The sequence below is a fragment of the Heteronotia binoei genome, chromosome 14 (genome assembly GCF_032191835.1).
Source record: "Heteronotia binoei isolate CCM8104 ecotype False Entrance Well chromosome 14, APGP_CSIRO_Hbin_v1, whole genome shotgun sequence".
Lineage (NCBI taxonomy): Eukaryota > Metazoa > Chordata > Lepidosauria > Squamata > Gekkonidae > Heteronotia > Heteronotia binoei.
In genome coordinates, this window is record NC_083236.1 from 53,524,673 (window position 1) to 53,545,926 (window position 21,254).

Sequence of the window (21,254 nt, forward strand, 5' to 3'; positions counted from 1 at the left end):
AGTCAATGGAGAAAACAGAGGTTTTGCTCTGTAGCTCCTACGTAATTGAGCAAGCCTGGCGAAGCAAACTGTGATGCAGAAGGAAGCAAGAGAGAGGGAGAAGGAAGCAGATGACAGCCAGTTGCCTGGGGGTCTGATTCAGGCCCCGGGCCGCATGCTTGACACCCCTGCACTATGCCATGCTGGCTCTTGGGACAAATCAAGGACAGTAAGACAGCACTGCTGAGCTTCATGTCATTTATTCATGCCAGAATAGAAATACTTCACTCTTCTTAGGTGCTAAGAATTTGAGACGATGGAATATTTACTGACTGAACAGCCATTTTACCAAGTTTGCTTCTCCATAGTAGAAGCTATTTTAAAAGACTTTGAACGTGATACAAAATCAGTGGTCCGTTGATGTGTATATCGGCCCGCCCCTTCCTGTTTTCCTCTTTCCACCTTCCTGTTTTCCTCTTTCCACTCTTCCTTTGAATGGCCAGAATTGTACCAAGTCTCCAAAGTCCCTCGTAGACATGACTCTCTATGATGCTTATTATATTTCTTTGTTGATGGACCTCGGTGATCTGGATGTTAATGTGGTTTCCCCCCCTGCCATTTTCTCTTCTCCGCCACGTTATCCATAGGGCCAAAAAGCAAACGGCGAATATACCTTTCCTTGTTCTACGATGCGACTTTGTTTGTGGCGACCAAAAGCGATAAAAATGCAGAATCGGGATTTTGCAGGAGCTCCTCTGGCTTGCCGAACTCACATACCTGAAAGTCGTCGGGAAAAGAGAATTGAGCAAATATCAGCTGCATAGGTAAATGTCAAGTAAGAAGCCAGAATACAGTGGGTTTTTCCCTCTGTATGAGTTTCCTATTATGTAAACATTGCCTTGGGGAAGGAGAGTTGCAATGAAAAGCAAAGAAGAAGTTCCTCTGGGAATGGTTTTCTTCCTAGAAACTTCAGGGCAACCAGGAGTGAAATTCTAGCAGGAGCTCCTTTGCATATTAGGCCACACACCCCTGATGTAGCCAATCCTCCAAGAGCTTAAAAGACTCTTTTCTGTAAGCTCTTGGAGGACTGGCTACATCAGGCGTGTGTGGACTGATATGAAAAGGAGCTCCTGCTAGAATTCCAGCCTGGAGGGCAACAAACCCATGTGCAGGTGAAAACAAAAATGTTGGCTGGGATCTTGGGATACTATGGCCAGGCTCTTTATAAGAAAGGCAGGTTGGCACCCTCTACCTTCATGGAAATATGTATCTGGAAGAGACCTCAAAGATTCATCTAGTCTAGCCCTCTGAACAACACAGGAAATTCACAACTACCTTCCCCCTCTACTGTATTGCAGGGATTGCCAACTATTACAGCTGAGTTGGGGGTTTGATCTTCGGAAGCTAAAGCATGGACTGCAATCTTTGGATACTGGTTAAAATCTCTTCCAGCCCCCCCTGCAGATACATCTCTTGTCTGTACTACAAAAAGACTCATTTGTTAACCCTTGGTTTGAATTTGTAGATTCTAAACTTCAGACCTTGGGATTGGATAATGCTTTTTTGTTGACTTTGTCTTATTCCCAAACTCAATCCCTGATGAAAAAAAAAAAGACTTAAGCAGCACTATTTTCCATGCTCGTCGCATCTGCTCTCCTGCCTTCTTTGGTTTTATATACTCCAAGTCCTATTGTCCCTATATAGATTTTCTGACCATCCAAGTCTACAGAAGAGCCTTCTTTTTTAGCCAGGTTTAATGCGCTCCCTACTGCTGTTCTTAGTGGGCACTACATGAGAAAGCCCTATTCTGAGAGATTATGTGGTTGTGGATCTGGCTCTGTTGAAACTGTAGAACATATGTTTTTGCTTGCCAAAGGTATAACTACTTAAGAAAACAGTTTATCAACCCATTAATTTCCGATATTGATCCGCCTGTGGCAAATAAGCTCCAGCTTTTGCTTGGTGGCTTTGATCTAACCATCACAGTTTCAGTTGTAAAATTTCTTCTGGGAGTGTTTAGATTTCTATCCTCGACCCCTGCCAGTCCGGCTTTCGCCGGGGCCATGGGACGGAGACAGTGCCGGTCGCCTTGGTAGATGACCTCCAGCGGCATCTGGATCGAGGTTGCATGGCAGTGCTGATGCTGTTAGATCTGTCGGCTGCGTTCGATACGGTCGACCATCAGTTACTGACCCACCGCCTCGCCGACAAAGGGGTTAGGGGGTCGGCCCTACAATGGCTTTCCTCCTTCCTCAAGGGATGGGGACAAAGGGTGGCAGTTGGGAGTGAGCTGTCCCAGCGGCGCACACTAGATTGTGGGGTGCCGCAGGGAGCAGTTCTCTCACCGATGTTATTTAACATCTATATGCGCCCCCTTGCCCAGATTGCTCGGAGGTATGGGCTTGGGTGCCATCAATACGCAGATGACACCCAGCTCTATCTGCTAATGGATGGCCGGCCTGACTGCGTCCCAGGGAATCTGGACCTGGCACTGCAGGCTGTGGCAGGTTGGCTTAGGCTGAGTGGGTTGAAGTTGAACCCGATGAAGACAGAGGTCCTTTGTGTGGGTCGCGGCGCTCTGGGAGGAAAAATTCCTCTCCCAGTTTTTGACGGTGTGCCGCTGAAAGCGGCGCATCGAGTCAGGAGCTTGGGAGTGTTATTGGAGCCTTCGTTATCAATGGAGGCCCAAATAGCAGCCACTGCAAAGTCGGCGATTTTTCACCTGAAGCCGGCAAGGCAGTTGGCTCCCTTCCTAGAGCGTTGGGACCTACAACAGTGATCCATGCAACGGTCACCTCAAGACTGGATTACTGTAATGCCCTCTACATGGGGCTGCCTCTGTGCCAAACCCGGAAGCTGAAGCTGGTGCAGAAGGCGGCGGCTAGGCTGTTATTAGGGCTCCCGAAATGGGAGCACATACAGCCGGGGCTGCGCAGACTGCACTGGCTGCCAGTTATATACCGGGTTCGTTACAAAGTGCTGGTTATCACCTTTAAAGCCCTATATGGCCGAGGACCTGCCTACCTGAAGGACCGTCTCTCCCCATATGAACCCCAGAGAGCACTGAGGTCAGCTGGGAGGAACCAGCTGACTATCCCCGGGCCGAAGGAGGCAAAATTAAAGAACACCCGTACACGAGCCTTCTCCATTGCAGCTCTGCACTTATGGAACCAGCTCCCAGAAGAAGTGCGGGCCCTGCGGAGCCTCGAACAATTCCGCAGGGCCTGCAAGACCTTCCTTTTTGGGATGGCCTTTACCTGACTGAACAACTGATGACTCGCCTTAAGTGATTCCGCCATAACATTTACATCTTACAGAGCAGCACTAGCAATGTTAATTTTAATTGGAATGTTTTTAAGTGAATGTGATTTTAAAACCGTTGTATAATTTATTGTATGAATCGATGTTGTTAGCCGCCCTGAGCCTGCTTTGGCGGGGAGGGCGGGATATAAATAAAATAAAATATTATTATTATTATTAAGAGACAAGAGGAGGATTTTAAGAAAATGGGAAATGATGTTTTATGTTGTGCACTCTGTTGATTCTAATTGTTTACTTAGTAAAATCTGTATTATTGATGAATTTTCTATTTCATTGCCATTTGCTTATGATCAAACGGTCTGTGAGCAATATATATATATATATATATTGCTCACAGACCGTTTGATCATAAGCAAATGGCAATGAAATAGAAAATACACAGGGCTGGCCCTGCCAGCAGGCAAACTAGGCTATTCCCTAAGGCGCCAGCCTTCTGGGGGCACCAAATTGGGCACCCCCATGTGACTCAGTGACATTATCAGTGCAGGGTGTGTGTACCAGATGTCAGCCTTGCCATATAGTCTAGGGCTGGCCTTGTTATACAACAGAATAATTTGCTCTGCAAACGGAAAAGTCCAAACGAATGGCATTATACTTAGTGCAAGGAATACATTTTTGCTGATTCATGTTCATGTTTGTCGGGCATAGTCCATTCAAGTGGGGCTGGCCAGGGATGCCACCTCATATAAACGGAGAGCGTTCCTCACAAAACACTGAATGTGCACGCCTGCAGGTGCACAGCGTAGAGGAAGGCTGGCGCAGGTGGGTGAAATGAATCTTGGGAAGGTTTATCTGCCACTATGGAATCGCTCATTAAAGAACCACAATATCTCCCATGATGCAGCAAGGTTTTTGAGCACACTGCTTGGAAACTACTGGGACAGAGATTAAGGATGAAGCTCCAATGAGCTTTTCTGGCTTATCTGATTCAGCACCTTTCCATTGTCCATAACCAAAATGCGGTCGCATTCGAGGACGGTGTTTATACGGTGAGCGATGGTCAAGACCGTACAGTTCCGGAAAGCTTCTTGGATGGTCTGCTGAATCTTCGTGTCTGTCTCGGAGTCAATGGAAGCTGTGGCCTCATCCAGAAGGATGATCTGTTAAGAGAAGCAGGGCTTGCGTCAACCATCTAGAGAAGCATGCAGCAAGGAAACAGGACAAAACACATTAAGGCAAGATGGGTATTTCTGCATACAAAAGTCACAAAGGCCAAACCATAACTGACTCCTCCCCACACAACTTGTGGAAGGGAATCTTATATATGTAAAGGCTGTGCAGATGTCTGCGTTATAAAAACTGGAAACTTACAACCGATCTCAGCTTCCCACTACAGTTACTAGTCGTGTTAAAATGAGATCCATGCAGGGCTTTTTTTGTAGAAGAAGCCCAGCAGGAACTTATTTGCATCATTGTTTCACACAGAGTTTTTTTTGTAGGAAAAGCCCAGTAGGTACTCATTTGCATATTAGGCCACACACTCCTGGTGGCACCATTGTTTCACACAGCGTTTTTGGTAGAAAAAGCCCAGCAGGTATTCATTTGCATATTAAGCCACACCCTCTGGTGACACCATTGTTTCACCCAGCGTTTTTGGTAGAAAAAGCCCAGCAGGTACTCATTCCTGCTGGGCTTTTTCTTTTAAAAAAGCCCTGCTATGTGCCCCTGCACATGAACCTTGGAAAGAGGTTGGGAAAACAAGCCTTTGTTATGTCCAATGGGGATCTCCTTCCAGGCGGATGAGATTCACCCAGTTCACCGCATTAAGCCTTTTTCTTTTAAAATACAGCTTGCCTTTCAACCTCAAAAGGGCAAAGCAGTTGCAGGTTCCGAGCTGTGCTTCTTTGGGAGGGGAGCTGTACGGTGTTGTTTCCCATTTCGGAATTATTTGTGCATTAAACTGTGACTCCGGGAAGAATATGTTTCAGGCCCCAATCGGTTATCCCTTAGCGACTCTTCAAATGAACAAATATTTGGATTCATTATTAGCCAGCACTGATCAACCTGACATTTTCCAAGAAAAGGGGAGTGTGGGCGTGCGGTGCAACACGACCGAGCGGGCTGGTCATCTAAACAACAGCACCATCTTCCTTTTCGATAGAGAACAGCATCTCAGGTAGCAGCATTCATGTGAATGGAAGAAAGATGGGAAGGTGTGGAAAATGACAGTAGATATTTAAACAGACGCAGGATCCTGGTGTATTCATTTCTTTATCAAAGGAATTGGAGCAGCAGAAGAAGAAGATGGTGATGATAATGATGATGACATTGGATTTATATCCTGCCCTATACTCTGAGTCTCACAGTGCTCACAATCTCCTTTATCTTCCTCCTCCACAACAGACACCCTGTGAGGCAGGTGGGGCTGAGAGAGCTCTTGCAGCAGCTGCCCTTTCAAGGACAACTCTGTGAGAGCTACGGCTGATCCAAGGCCATTCCAGCAGGTGCAAGTGGAGGAGTGGGGAACCAAACCCGGTTCTCCCAGATAAGAGTCCGCACACTTAACTACGACACCAAACTGGTACAAGTGAAACATGCCTGAGTGTGTTCATCTTGCTCCGTGATTGTGCTACAAACACATGAACCCATGACTCTGCCTTTGGTCCATAAAGGTCAGTGCTGTCCAAGCCTCGGACTCAGCGGGAGCTCACAGGAGTGCAGCTCCTGAACCTTTCTGAGAATTCCTCCTCCTTCCCACCTTGTCCATTGAATAGCTCCACCACCTATTTTTCTACAAAACGACTCCTGGTACTGTCTACTCAAATGGGCAGCAGCTCTCCAGGGTTTCAAGCAGAGGACTTTCCCATCGCCTACTGCCTGATCTTTTAAACTGGGGGTGCCGAGAATTGAACCTGGGACCTTTTGCATGCCAAGCAGATGCTCTAATACTGAGCCATGGTCCTTCCCTTGAATGGAACTCTCGCATGAAGCTGCCTCATACTGAATCGGATCCTTAGCCCATCATGATCAGTACTATCTATTCAGCGGCAGCAGCTCTTCAGTGTCTCAGGCAGAGGTCTTTCACATCACCTTCTGCCTGGTCCTTTCCCCTGGAGATGCTGCTGGGGACTGAACATGGGACCCTTCTGCCTGCCAAGCAGATGCTGTACCCCTGAGCCACAGCCACAGTTTCATCAGGCTTGTGAGAGGGTCTGAAGCAATATAAGAAAACAAAACCCAGCTTGAACTTCTGGTAGTTCCCAATCTACATACTGCTGAAGCCTAGATTGTAGGATCTTTAACATGACCTTGCTGGCATGTGAAATGAGTGCAATGGTGCGATAGTTTGAGCATTCTTTGGCATTACCCTTCTTTGGGATATAAACTGAGTTTTTCCAATCCTATGGCCACTGTTGTGTTGTCCAAATTTGTTGACATAATGTGTGCATCACTTTAACAGCATCATCTTTTAGGACTTTGAATAGCTCAACTGGGATACCGTCATCTCCGCTCACTTTGTTGTTAGTAATGCTTTCTAAAGCCCATTTGACTTCACTCTCCAGGATGTCTGGCTCAAGGTCATCGATTTCACTGTCATGGTTGTCCGGAACGCTGAGATCCTTCTTGTATAATTCTTCTGTGTATTCTTGTCACCTCTTCCTGATCTCTTCTGCTTCTGTTAGGTCCCTACCATTTTTGTCCTTTACTATGGCCATCTTTGCACAAAACGTTCCCTTGAGTTCTCCAATTTTCTTGAATAGATCTCTTGCCCTTCCTATTCTATTATTTTCCTCTATTGCTTTGCATTGTTCCTTCAGGAAGGCCATCTTATCTTGCCTTGCCTTGCCTTGCCTTGCCTTGATGAGCCTGGGCTTATTAAGGATGCTGTACCAGGAACTAGCATAACTAAAGTTCTGATGAGGCCAAAAGGGATTTACAGATATGTGAATCACCAGCGTCAGGACAATGAATCACATCATACTGTGATGACTCAGAGTGATGGTCTGTCTGTCTAAATGTGCCTGTTTTCAGAGACAAAGACGCTAAAAGAAAATGCTTTCAAAACCTGTTTCGGAGAAGAAGAAGAAGAAGAAGAAGAAGAAGAAGAAGAAGAAGAAGAAGAAGAAGAAGAAGAACTGTTGCCCCTCCCAAGCACCAAGAATACAGAGCATCACTTGTCCCAGACAGAGTTCCAACAATACACTGTGGCTAATAGCCACTGATAAACCTCTGCTCCATATGTTTATCCAATCCCCTCTTGAAGCTTGAAGAAGAAGAGGAGGATGAGGAGATCGGATTTATATCCCACCCTTCACTTGAAGTCTTAAAGTGGATCACAATCTCCTTTCTCTTCCCATCCCCACAACTCTGTGAAGTAGGTGGGGCTGAGAGCTCTGACAGAAACTGCTCTTTCCAGAAGATCCTCTTACAGAATTATGACTGACTCAAGGTCACTCCAGTAGCTGCAAGTGGAGGAGTGGGGAATCAAACCTGGTTCTCCCAGATAGGAGTCCGTGCACTTAACCACTACACCAAACTGGAGCAGGATTCAGTCCTGACATCCCCCCTTTAGAGCTTTAAATCATATCTCATTCTGATACAATCTCATTCTGATACAATCAATGCAGAAACAAGAATCTGCTACCATCATATATTTCGTGAGCCTCAGGGTCAGCTCTGGGCAACTGCGTAGAGAAAGGCTTTTCTGCTGGCCGCGATCCTTGCACAGAGGAAGTGAGGGATGCGCCTGGGCCTCTTTGTACATGGTAGCATGAAGCAGCCCCGTGGCGCAGAGTGGTAAGCTGAAATAATGCAGTCCAAACTCTCTGCTCATGACCTGAGTTCGATCCCGGCAGAAGCTGGGTTCAGGAAACAGGCTCAAGGTTGACTCAGCCTTCTGAGGTCGGTAAAATGAGTACCCACCTTGCTGGAGAGGGAAGTGCAGATGACTGGGGAAAGCAATGGCAAACTGCCCCGTAAAAGAAGTCTGCAGTGAAAATGTCATGATGCGACGTCACCCCAGAGTCGGAAACGACTGGTACTTTTTGTGATTATGATGTCTTTCTTTAAATCAGGAAGGGAGGAAGGAAGGAAGGAAGGGAGGGAAGGAGGGAAGGAGGAACGAAGGAAGGAAGGAAGGAAGGAAGGAAGGAAGGGAGGGAGGGAGTAAGAAAGAAAGGAAGGGAGGGAGGGAGGAAAGGAGGGAGGGAGGAAGGAAGGAAAGGCGGAGGAAGAAAGGGAGGGAAGGAGGGAGGAAGAAAGGGAGGGAGGAAGGGAGCGAGGGAGGGAGGGAGGGAGTAAGGAAGGGAGGGAGGGAGGAAGGAAGGAAGGGAGGGAGTAAGGAAGGGAGGGAGGGAGGGAGGAAGGAAGGAAGGGTGGGAGGGAAGGAAGGATGAAAGGGAGGAGGGAGGGAAGGAAGGAAGGAAGGGAGGAGGGAGGGAAGGAGGGAGGGAGGGAGGAAGGAAGGAAGGAAGGGAGGGAGGGAGTAAGAAAGAAAGGAAGGGAGGGAGGAAAGGAGGGAGGGAGGGAGGGAGGAAGGAAGGAAAGGCGGAGGAAGAAAGGGAGGGAAGGAGGGAGGGAGGAAGAAAGGGAGGGAGGAAGGGAGGGAGGGAGTAAGGAAGGGAGGGAGGGAGGAAGGAAGGGAGGGAGTAAGGAAGGGAGGGAGGGAGGGAGGAAGGAAGGGTGGGAGGGAAGAATGAAGGAAGGAAGGGAGGGAGGATCGAGGGAAGGGAGGGAGGGAGGAAGGAAGGAATGGAGGGAGGGAGGAAGGAAGGAAGGAAGGGAGGGAGGGAAGAATGAAGGAAGGGAGGGAGGGAAGAACGAAGGGAGGGAGGGAGGAAGGAAGAAAGGAAGGAAGGAAGGAAGGGAGGGAGGGAGGGAGTAAAAGGGAAATCCACCTTTTACTAGCATGAGCTGTACTAGCGAGGCATCCGTTATGTCAAAGCTAATGGCCCTCTTGTGCAGTTATCATACAAACAGCCAGACTGCAGAGGCCACACGGGACCCTCTTTGGTATTCCACACCCCTCCTTGCAGCAGCCGCCGGGCTGTTTCGAAACTCACCCTGGAATTCCGAAGGAGTGCTCTCGCCATGCAGAGGAGCTGCCGTTCCCCCACGGAGAAATTTTCTCCGTTCTCGACAACTTCTGCCTGAAGCTTTCCTGGCAATTTGGAAACCTGAAAAGAAACAGATGCTTTCTGTTATTGGCTGCAATCGCTGTACTGCATCTGGCTGCCGCCCCCCCTCCCCAAGATGCCCGCCTGCCAGCCAGATCTTGGCACATGACATTGTTTCTTGATCTGTCCTTCGCTTTGCCAAACATTGCAACAGCTTCTGATGCTCCCCCTCTCCCCCACACACACATTTGTTTAAATTTAACTCAGGAAATCAGTTTGTTGTGGGGAGGAGGGAACAGTTTAAAGCAGGGCCTTTTTTGTAGAAAAAGCCCAGCAGGAACTCATTTGCATATTAGGCCACACCGCCTAATGCCAAGACAGCCAGAACTGCATTCCTGCTATAAAAAGAAAAGTTCTGGTTTAAAGACTCCCCCTCCCGCAGCACTATGGCCCTGGTCTGATTCTTCCTTCTCTGCTTATTTGAATGTAAAATAAATAATATGGGAGACACAATCTACATAAAGCTCCCAGTTTGGTATAGTGGTTTAAGTATGTGGACTCCTATCTGGGAGAACTGGGTTTGATTCCCCACTCCTCCACTTGCAGCTGCTGCAATGGCCTTGGGTCAGCCACAGCTCCCACAGAGCTGTCCTTGAAAGGGCAGCTGCTGTGAGAGTTCTCTCTGCCCCACCCACCTCACAGGGTATCTGTTGTGGGGGGAGACGATATAGGAGATTGTAAGCCGCTCTGATTCTGTGATTCAGAGAGAAGGGCGGGGTATAAATCTGCAGTCTTCTTCTTCAATCGCCTGGCCCCAAAGGGAAGTTTCCCTGTCTCGGCCCCAATCTATCACCCTTGAGAAAAAGGGGAACAGGAAAAATTGCCTCCATGTGCTCTAGGAACTTCCCCAAGAGTCTGTGGTCTTTACCACAGAGCTTGGGGAAATTCCTACAGTATCATCCAGAAGTGACATCACAGCTACTGCAAACTCCACCCTTCCCAGAACTACCTTCCAATCTCCCAGCATTTATCTAGGCAGGGGTGGCCAAACTTGCCTAATATAAGAGCCACACAGAATAAGGGTCAGATGTCTCAGACCTGCAAGACGTGAACGTCAGATATTTGAGAGAGGAAGGAAGGAAGGAAGGAAGGAAGGAAGGAAGGAAGGAAGGAAGGAAGGAAGGAAGGAAGGAAGGAAGGAAGGAAGGAAGGAAGGAAGGAAGGAAGGAAGGAAGGAAGGAAGGAAGGAAGGAAGGAAGGAAAAATAGATGGGGAGGGAGGGAGAGGTTGAAAGAAAGCAACTTTAAATGCATTCTCCAAGCCACCAGCTGGCTTGGCTTGGAGAAGTGATTTAAAGAGAGAAATGCCTTCAAGCCAGCCAATGGGGTGGTGGGGGCTTTGAGAGCCACGCAATATATGTGAAAGAGTCACACAGTTTGGTCACCCCGATCATGGAAGTGTTAAATATCTTATCAGGTCCAAACCCGCTTATTTTCAACAATGGGATCATATTTGGCACTCCCTGACCACCACTTGCAGCGTGGGTGTAGTTCCCTCATATCCAAAGGTCACAGCCCTCCCCCTGCAAGCTTTACTAAGCATTAAGATCTACCATATGCTACAATCATCAATTATTCCAGTCATTTAAAATCAAAAAGAAAGGAACAATGCAGGGGGAAATGTAATTAGCGAGCATTAATTGTTAAAAAAATTTAATGGGATGGAATATTATAATACCACCGCATTATTCTTTGCCGCTGCTTCCATCTATTGTGATTAATGACACTCAGTTAACCAAGAATCACAATGTTCAATGTATTGTCATTTTAAATCAAGTAAATAATAGAGAGCGATGGGGGTGGGGGGGAGTCTGGGGAACAGAAAAATAATAAACAACATACTGTGTTTTGCATAAATGTTCGGTCCAGAGCTTGCCAGATCTGCTCATCTGTGTAGTTGTTAAAAGGATCTAAGTTGTACCTATAACATAAGCATTGCAATGAAAGGATCACATTGTTCACTTTTGGAAGAAGTAAAAAGAAGAAGAAGAAGACGAAGAAGAAGACGAAGACGAAGAAGAAGAAGAAGAAGACGACGACGACATTGGATTTATATTCCACCCTCCACTCAGGGTCTCAAGAGCAGCTCAAAATCTCCTTTATATTTCTCCCCCACAACAGACACCCTGTGAGGTGGGTGGAATTCACTGCCACAAGAGGTGATGGTGGCTACAAGCATAGATGGCTTCAAGAGAGGATTGGATAAACATATGGAACAGAGGTCCATCAGTGGCTATTAGCAACAGGGTATTGATGGAACTCCATGTCCAGGGCAAGTGATGCTCTGTATTCTTGGTTCTTGGGGTGGGGAGGCACAGTGGGAGAGCTTCTAGTGTCCTGGCCCCACTGGTGGACCTCCTGATGGCACCTGGGTTTTTTGGCCACTGTGTGACACAGAGTGTTGGACTGGATGGTCCATCTGCCTGATCCAACATGGCTTCTCTTATGTTAAATATAGGTGCTCCACTGAATGGGGATGGCTGGCAACAACCTGAATTTTGCTTGGGTGGTCTTCATGATAACTTCAAGTGACATCTGTTTACGTGCTTGTTCTTTCAGACTTCTCATCAGCTTCCATAGGTCTTACTTGGGAACAGTGTGTGGAAAAAGGAATTTGTCGTTTCTTCACAGCATCTGGATCATATACTTTTCAGGAGGGGACAGTTTCATTCACTTCCCTAGAGGACCATGCTCATTCATAGCATGATATAGTTACAGGTAACAATGGGTGCCTTATGTCTAATAGCTGCTGATGGACCTCAGCTCCATATGTTTATCCAATCCCCTCTTGAAGCTGTCCATGCTTGTAGCCACCACCACCTCTTGTGGCAGTGAATTCCACATGTTAATCACCCTTTGGGTGAAGAAGTACCTTTTTTCCATTCTAACTCAACTGCGCAACAATTTCATTGCGTTTCCACGAGTTCTTGTTGTGAGAAAGGAAGAAAAATAGTTCTTTCTCTGCCTTCTCTATCCCATTCACAATCTTATAAACCTCTATCAGTCAACTTTTCTCTAAGCTAAAGAGCCACAAGCATTGTAACCTTTCTTCATAGGCTTTGTCTACCCAGGAAAAATGGTGCCGGGAAGTCTCAGACTTTGAGCACAGCATTTCAAAATAAATATATCTCTCAGCCATTTGAGTAAGCGGCAAACTGATTCAGATCAGTGCGGTCTTGTCCCGTAATTCTAGAAAAGAGGGAGGACCCCTCACAATCCTTAGGAAATGCATTCAAAGTAACAGGGAGTCGTGCATGGTGGAAGGATCCGGATTACAGCAGAAGCGGAGGAGGGGCTCCTGCTGTAAAAGTGTATGTGGTCGTAATGCATCCCAGCTCCAGCTGCAGTCTGGATCCTCGTGGTGCAAGACTCCCCATTTATTTTTAACTCAGGTGATTATTTATGATGCATTTATGTGCTGTGTTTGATGGGTCTGCAGAAGGAGGCAATCGCAAACCACCACTGTTTCTCAGTTGCCTTGAAAGCCCCTCTGCCACAAGTTGGTTGCAATGCGATGGCACGTACGTACATATTAGCTGGATTAGACTCACTTCCTATGAATAAATGCTAGTTCTTTTAAGTCTACGTTCCAGGGAAGATGAATGAGCATAAGGGGAGGGAGGAACCGCAGTATCCTCCTTCACACTTGATCTACAGGCACTCATTGCCAAGCGCGCACAGGTTCTGTGTGCAAACAACGGTTCACACAAAGCAGGAACTTCTTTGCATATTAGGCCACACACTCCCCCCCGATGTAGCCAATCCTCCAAGAGTTTACAGGGCTCTTCTTACAGGGTATACTGTAAGCTCTTGGAGGATTGGCTATGTCAGGGGGGTGTAGCCCTGGCCTTGAATTCCGCAGGAACTCACAGGAGCACAGCTCTTGAACCTTTCTGAGAGTTTCCCCTCTTCCTCCCCACCTACCTTGTCCATTGAATAGTAGGTGCAGCTGCATAACAATCTCTGGATTAGGAGAGCGGGCAGCCAGCCAGCCAGTCAGCAGGAGCTTTGCCATGTCCCCAGCAGCCCTCATTAACCCCTGGAAAAGCCCGTGCCACCCTTTCTCCACTTCTGATGTGATTTGGGACGGTGGCTGGTTTGCTGGCCTTTTGACTGTGGGGGCAGCTCAGGAGAACCCCAGGTGAGTGAGACCGGCTTGAGTTGGCTGGATCTCTAACCAGCCCAAGCAGGCCTCGCTCACCCGGGGCTCTCCTTTCTTGCGTCAGGTCGCTTTTGGCTGGTGGGGGGGAACATATACTAATGAGTTATGCTAATGAGCTCCACCACCTATTTTTTCTACAAAACAACCCCTGGCGTAGCCTAATATGCAAAGGTGTTCCTGCTACAAAAACAGCCCTGACATAAAGGCACCGCTCTGTACCCCGGTTCCTGGTAACGGAGAAGGAACCCTAAGCCTGTATACTTGCACGTTCAGGACTCTTATGTTCTTCTATGGAAATCAGCGTTACTGGTTATGTTTCATTTTTGCAGGAGAGGTTAATTTATAATTACAGCAACAGCTACCTTACTGTACCTACAAACAGAACGGGATCTTGAGGAATGATCGAAAGCTTCGTCCGGAGAGATTCCAAACTTATGGTGCAGATGTCGACCCTGTCGATCAGGATGGTGCCGGCGGTGGGTTCCACAAGTCGAAACAGGGCTACTCCTAAGGACGATTTACCTGTCAGAGACGAGATGCAGAAGCCGTTAGTACAAACAACCCCATGACAAGAGATGCCAGGCAAGACAGCGGTATGTGGGGTTCAAATCAATTCCGTTTGGTTTTGAAAAAAAGGAAAAGGACAGACGATTCACAGTTCTTAGGCAGATGGTGACTTTTTGTCAAAGGTTCAGGAAAATTCATACAGGGAATGGGTGGGTGAGTATAATTTCATTCGTGTCTCACGTACCCAACAGCTAGAGTTGAGTCCAGTAGAACCTCAGAGAGCAATGACATTTTCAGGGTGTGACCTTTTGAGAGTCAAAACTCCCTTCCTCAGAGGACAAAGTATGGTAAGGCTTTTTTTTTTTGTAGCAGGAAATCCTTTCCATATTAGGCCACACCTCCCTTATGTAGCCAATCCTCTTGGAGCTTACAGTAGGCCCTGTACTAAGAGTCCTGTAAGCTCTTGGAGGACTGACTACATCAGGGGGATCTGACCTAATATGCAAAGGAGTTCCTGCTACAAAAAAAGCCCTGAAGTATGGTATCTCTGAGGTGTTGGTCTCTCAGGTGCTACCGGGCTTGAATCCAGCTGTTCTACAACAGACCAAGAAAACAAGAATGGCTGCACCAGTAGAAAGAAGGAACATAGAAACACACATGCAAGGTGGGGAAATATTTATTAAATTCTTGTGGATCCCGACGCGTTTGGCAATTCGCTTCATCGGGGGATCGCTTCCAAAGTTGTTTGCTTTCTGCCTTTTTATCTTACCGCTCAAGGCGGAAAGTGAGTAACTTTGGAAACAATCCCCAAAGAAGCAAACTGTGAAATGCACAGGGATCCGCAAGAACTTAATAAATATATATATATTTTCCCCCGTGCACCTGTTTTTTCTACAGACCAACACAGCTACCCTCTGGAAGCACCTGACTCTGTCTACGTTGCTTTAAAAAAGGGAAGATTTCCATCGGACTGGACTGGATGAAGAGACAAGACGGTGCAGCGCAGGGGTGGCCAAACTGTGGATTGGGAGCCACGTGTGGCTCTTTCGTACATAGTGTGTGGCTCTTTGAAGCCCCCACTGCCCTGTCGACTGACTTGGAAAAGGCATTTCTCTCTACATCGCTTTCTCTTTAAATCACTTCTCCAAGCCAAGCTAGCTGGTGCCCTGGATAATGCATTTAAAGTTGAAGTTGCTTTAAAGCTGTGATTCTCCTCTCTATGACTGGCAGCATTCAGATAGCAGAGTTGCTGATTGTGGGGAGAACGAAGTTTGAGTCCGGTGGCGCCTTTAAGAACAGCAAAGTTTTATTTAAGGTGCGAGCTTTCATGTGCATGCACACTTCCTCAGATATATTGAAATGGAAATTAACAGTTCATATATAGAGACAGATGTCAAAACATCTTCATTAATCTCTCTGCTAATTTGCCGTTCACCTATGCAGGGGCATGCGGGTGTGTGTACAGGCAAATGCCTCTACATGGGTGAACAGCAAATTAGCAGAGAGATTAATGGAGATGTTTTGACATCTATCTCCAGGCTTCAGATTCAGCAGAAGCTCACAGGAGCACAGCTCCTGAACCTTTCTGAGGGTTCCCCCTCTTCCTCCCTTGTCCACTGAATAGTAGGTACAGCTGCATAACAATCCCTGGATTAGGAGAGTGAGCAGCCAGCCAGCCACCAGGGGTTTTGCCACACCCCCAGCAGCCCTCATTAACCTTTGGAAAAGCCTGTGCCACCATTTCTCCACGTCTTATGTGATTTTGGGTGGTGGGTGGCTTGCTGGCCTTTTGACTTGCAGGGGGGGGGAGACCCAGGAGAGCCCCAGGAGAGCGAGGCCTGCTTGGGCTGGCTGTATATCTAGAAAGCCCAAGCAGGTCTTGCTTGGCCAGGGCTTTCCTTTCTTGCATCAGGTTGCTTTTGACTGGGGGAGGGGGCATATGCTAATTAGTTATGCTAATGAGCTCCTGTTTTTTCTACAAAACGACCCCTGTCTGTCTTTATATATGAATTGTTAACTTCAATGTCAATGTATTTGAGGAAGTGTGCATGAACATGAGAGCTCATACCTTGAATAAAACTCTGTTGGCCTTAAAGGTACCACTGGACTCTAACTTTGTTCTGCTGCTTCAGACCATCACGGCTGCCTGCCTGGATTGTGGGGAGGTAAGCTCAGACCTTGTCTCTCCACATAGGGGACACAATCATGCAGGGACAGAGGGCAAGGTCACAGGGATCGTGACCATTCCAGTTTTCCAGACATTCCTTCAATGCTTGAGCACATCCTGAGCATAGGGGTAATGCACACAAAGACAATTCGCTCTGCACGCATGTGCCATGCCGGTCATAATGACGAGTTTCGCTGGCCGTGAAATAAATCGGCAAAACAGAAGCAAAGTAGCTCACCGGAGCCTGTCCGGCCGACTATCCCGATTTTCTCTCGGGCGCGAATGCTCAGATTTACATCAACGAGAACCAAGGGGCTGTTTTCTCTGTATTTCATGTGATATCCTCGAAACGTGATTTCTCCCTGATCTGGCCAGCTTGGGGGAGGGGTGACAAATTTGGCACCCTCCTTCTCCTCAGGAACACAGTTCTGGAAGAAAGGGATGGAGAAAAGGTAACATTAATCTTCTGCCGCAATACTGGGAGCTGGCATCAGTGAGTGGAACGAGGTGTGATCTGGGAGGTCCCTGGGAAGTCTGTTTTCAAATATTACCCATTTTATGCATTCACTAAGTAGCCTAAGACAAGCCACCCTCCCTCCTTCCCCCTCTCCCACTCTCTCCCTGTTCCTTCCCCTTTCCCCCTTTCCTCTCCTTCCTCTCTCTTCCTCTTTCTCCCTGAAAAGTAGTGGGTCAGACGCTATAGTGATTCCAGCAAAACTCTTTTATTAACGAAAACCCAACTGAAAACACACACAGCTAGCTGCAGCTATAAACACAGAAACTCTGCCCAAAACACACCTCCAGCAATAAACAACCTAATAGAAAAACCGGCGCTTGGAACCTTCATTTGCATGGGCTTCATTCAATTGGCTATCACCTGATGAGCTGGCTCAGCAAGGGCGGCCATTCTGCGTGTAGCTGCAAGGAGCTTCTCCAACAATGGGCTTCATTCAAATGGATTTTACCTGATTGGCTGGCTCAGCAAGGGCAGCCACCCTGAGCATAGCTGCAAGGAGCCTCTCCAGCAATGGGCTTCATTCAAATGGATATTACCTGATTGGCTGGCTCAGCAAGACAGCCAATCTGAATGCAGCTGTAAGGAGACTCTCTAACAAAGGGTCTTTATTTGAAGTCCCAGTACACTACACTCCCTCCTTCTCTCTCCCTTTTTTTCCTTCACCTTCTCTCCCTTCCCCCCTTTCTCTCTTCCTTTCTCTCTGTCTCTCCCTCTTCCCCTTCTCCCTACCCCTCTTTCTCCCTCTCTCTCTCTCACTCTTCCCCTTCCCTGTCTTCCTCTTTCTCCCTCTCTGTCTCCCTATTTTCCCCTTGCCCACTCACCCACTCTCCCTCCCTCTCTCCTCTTCCCCCCTTTCTCTTTGTCTCTCCCCCTCCTCCCCCCCACATTGAGTCCCAAATCTGCGACTCGGGGATAGTAACACTGAGCTACCTTACAGAGCTGTTGTTAGGATTACAACGCAATAATCTATAGTAAAGCTGGAGGCACTGCATCAGTGCTAAGGATGATTATACAATTAGACATGGATTGGGTTTGTTAAAGAGACTGGAGCATTTCCATCATTGACAGTCAGGGAACATGAAAACATGTTATTGCTTAAAGGATTGTTCAGAGTGCTTCAAAATCCTTGTGTCAGACTCCTGGCAAAGACAGATGTCACATTTTAGCACAGCAAAAAGGGCTCTGAAGAGCCTTCCTTGCTTTCGACAGTTTCACTTTCCGGAGTGAGCTTTGCTAATAGTGGTAGTGCAAGGCTTCAGTGTGATAGAGGAAAGCCAAGTGTGGCAGGGCACCACATGGCTAGTATCTGTGACGTTACCCTTGAGTAATATATTTTCTTCAATGTATTTCGTAAGGCAAAGGGTCAATACATGCATTTACGATATATGCGTTCTGCTTCTGGGCATGATGACCTCGGTATCCGGGCAGGTTCATAGGGGAGTTGGTGGACCTGCATATATACATGTGTGCAAGGCTGGAATTCTAGCAGGAGCTCCTTTGCATATTAGGCCACACACCCCTGCTGTAGCCAATCATCCAAGAGCTTACAAAAAAGAGCCTTGTAAGCTCTTGGAGGATTGGCTGCATCAGGGGTGTTTGGCCTAATATGCAAAGGAGCTCCTGCTAGAATTCCACCCCTGCATGTGTGTATGCATACATGAGCACATGTCTGTACATGAGCACATATGCTGCTTTAAATTATATTGCTTTAGGAAGTCAGTATACTTGAAACATACTGAGAGTTACAAGGCAGAGCTGACCAGCATTTGGTTTGTGTACAGCATGTGTGTGTACATGAATAAGTGTCCTGAGCTGGATGGCCTAGACCAGCCCAAGCTTGTCAGATCTAAGAAGCTAAGCAGGGCTGGCCCTGGTGAGTAGGTGGATGGAAGACCACCAAGGAAGCCCAGGGTTGCTAGGCAGAGGCAGGCAATGGCAAACCACCTCTGAATGTCTCTTGCCTTAAAAACCTTTTGGGGTTGTCTTAAGTTGGTGGCGACTTGACGGCACTTTTCACCACAACCAAAATTCCTGTGTTGTCCTTTCAAAGACTATGACACTTTACAGACAGCGTGTGCTGCCAATACACATGGTTGGCAGCTTCCAGATCATAAACTTCTGAAAAATCTTGTTGTCTTTCTAGACTAAATCAAAGTTCATCTAGTCCAGATGTGGCCCAGCTTGCTCAAACATGTTTAATAGGGCATAGACATGACCATCTGATGTTTGAGAGCTGCAAGGAAGGAAGGAGGGAGGGAGGGAGGGAGGGAGAGAGGGAAGGAAGGAAAGGAAAACAAATAGCTGAGGGGGAGGGAAGGGAAGGTAGAAAGAAAGCAACTTTAACTTTAAATGCATTCTTCAATGCTGGCTTGGAGAAGTGATTTAGAGAGACAAATGCCTTCTCCAAACTGGATGACCAGATGATGGGGGTTTCAAGAGCCACACAATATGTGTGAAAGAGCCACATGTGGCCTCCAAAGCCACGGTTTGGCCACCCCTGAGCTGTCTATTTCTAACAGCAACCAGCCTTGAGAACCCTACAGGGGCTGCCATAAGACTGCTGCAACTTGATGGCATTTCCCGCCATAAGTCAAGTTGTAAAACTGAATTCACACCGTGGACCGACAGTCTGCCATGGCTGCTATGACAGCATTAAGATCTCTCTTCACCGTCATAACACTTTACTGGCACACTGGTGAGTAAGCGATCTGGGAATCTGGAGCTCCAACAATCACTTTAATGCTCCAGCTGGGAGTCTCGCTTACCGTGATATATTCCATGATCTGCTCAACGGACGTAAATTTAGCTTCAGTCTCGGTTCCTGTTCTTACACACACTTGAAGGAGCCCACTTAACTACAAAGAAAGGGGGAAAGAGAAATCAATTTCATAGGCGATCTTCATGCACAATTTGCGGTGAAAAGGAGGTAGGGCCCAATACGGCCAGTGAAAGTGATAAAATCCAATTGCTGGGGACAGAAAGAGTACACCTGGTAGTATTATACAGGTAAAAAAGTAAAAGTAGTCCCCTGTGCAGGCACCAGTCATTTTTGACACTGGGGTGACATCGCATCATGACGTTTTCACATCAGATTTTTTAACGGGGTGGTTTGCCATTGCTTTCCCCAGTCATCTACACTTTACCCCCAGCAAGCAGGATACTCATTTTACCAACCTCGGAAGGATGGGTCAACCTTGAGCCGGCTACCTGAATCCAGCTTCGGCCGGGATTGAACTCAGGTAGTGAGCAAAGTTTGGACTGCAATACCACAGTTTACCATTCTGCGCCACAGGGCTCCTTCATGAAATTAGAAGGGTTTAATTCTGCTTAGGATGGCTCAGTGAGAGACTTCAAATGCTAAGAAGGAATCTGGACCCAGTTCTCCTCTGACAGTCTAAACCACAGGCCTCCAGCCTTTTTCAGTCTGCAGATGCCTTTGGAATTCTGACAGAGTGTGGTGAGCGTGGCCACAAAATGGCGCTGCAGCAGGTGAAGCCAGCCACAAAATGGCTGCCACAGCTTCAGCCACACAATGAAGTTTGTTGTGCTATGATGGCAGCTGCTCCCAAAGCAAAAACTTTTTAAATCCCAAGAGTAAACGAAATTTCCAATGAGCGATCGGAACTCTTCCTGAATAGAAGCCCCACCTGTCCCCACCCACTTTCTAAAAACCCTTGTCAAGTCCTGAGAAAGGTGTTATTGGGTCCTGTCTCATGATAGTTTGGATCCAATAGTTCCTTTGTCCTGTGAGGGACTCTCCATTGGAGGAAAGAGTCCTTTCCCTGAAAGATCCCTAAGCAAAAAGGATCCAAACTCAAGATCTTACCTATGTGAATTCAGATGGCTTTATTTGAGGCTTTTCATGTAGAAAAAGCCCAGCAGGAACTCGTTTGCATATCAGGTCACACACCTCCATGGCAAGCCAGCCGGAACTGCATTCCTGTGCATTCCTGCTCAAAAAAAGTCTTGGCTTTATTAGCTGTGGTAAAGTCACCACAGAGTGACTTTTTCTACAAGACAGCCACATACTAAAGCCATTTTGCTAAGGGATTGCACTGACAAGACCCTTTTATCAGATAAATACCAAGGAGAGAGACCCACTGGTGGCAGCTTTTCTATCTAAAAAAATTAATAGCTTATGTATGTCATTCCTACATCCTGTGTGAATCCATTTGCTGTCATCCACACAACCTGTTGTTCTTCTGGAGTTGGGAAGCTGTCTTATGTAAGGCACATTTCCTCAGACAAGTGAGAGGGACCATTCAAAGCCAAAACGGGTCTTTAAGGAGAAGAAAGTGACTCACACACCCAGCAACAGTCCTCACCCTGAGGCAATTTCAGAGCTATTACAAAGGCCTGTGGAGACTGAGAAAACTACAGGCCTTGAAAAAAATATATATCTTTCACAATTTGACTTCAGGGGCCTATGTTTCGCTGACTTCTCTGCTGACTCTGAGGAAATGTATTTGTCCTTTTGAAAATGTGT

The 21,254-nt window shown here is 47.2% G+C and overlaps 1 protein-coding gene across 1 annotated transcript in view; it reads right to left on the reverse strand.

Moving 5' to 3' along the window:
• Nucleotides 1-223: 223 nt before the first annotated feature.
• The window catches only part of LOC132582619 (ATP-binding cassette sub-family C member 12-like), a 117,766-nt gene continuing 96,735 nt past the window's right edge, over nucleotides 224-21,254 (reverse strand). The window contains exons 26-32 of the mRNA XM_060254279.1: nucleotides 19,534-19,623; nucleotides 16,490-16,679; nucleotides 13,940-14,099; nucleotides 11,258-11,336; nucleotides 9,303-9,416; nucleotides 4,236-4,400; nucleotides 224-756 (exon numbers count right to left, since the gene is read on the reverse strand). Of these exons, the coding sequence (XP_060110262.1) occupies nucleotides 664-756; nucleotides 4,236-4,400; nucleotides 9,303-9,416; nucleotides 11,258-11,336; nucleotides 13,940-14,099; nucleotides 16,490-16,679; nucleotides 19,534-19,623 (891 nt within the window). The 3' untranslated portion in view covers nucleotides 224-663. The remainder of the gene's footprint in view (nucleotides 757-4,235; nucleotides 4,401-9,302; nucleotides 9,417-11,257; nucleotides 11,337-13,939; nucleotides 14,100-16,489; nucleotides 16,680-19,533; nucleotides 19,624-21,254) is intronic.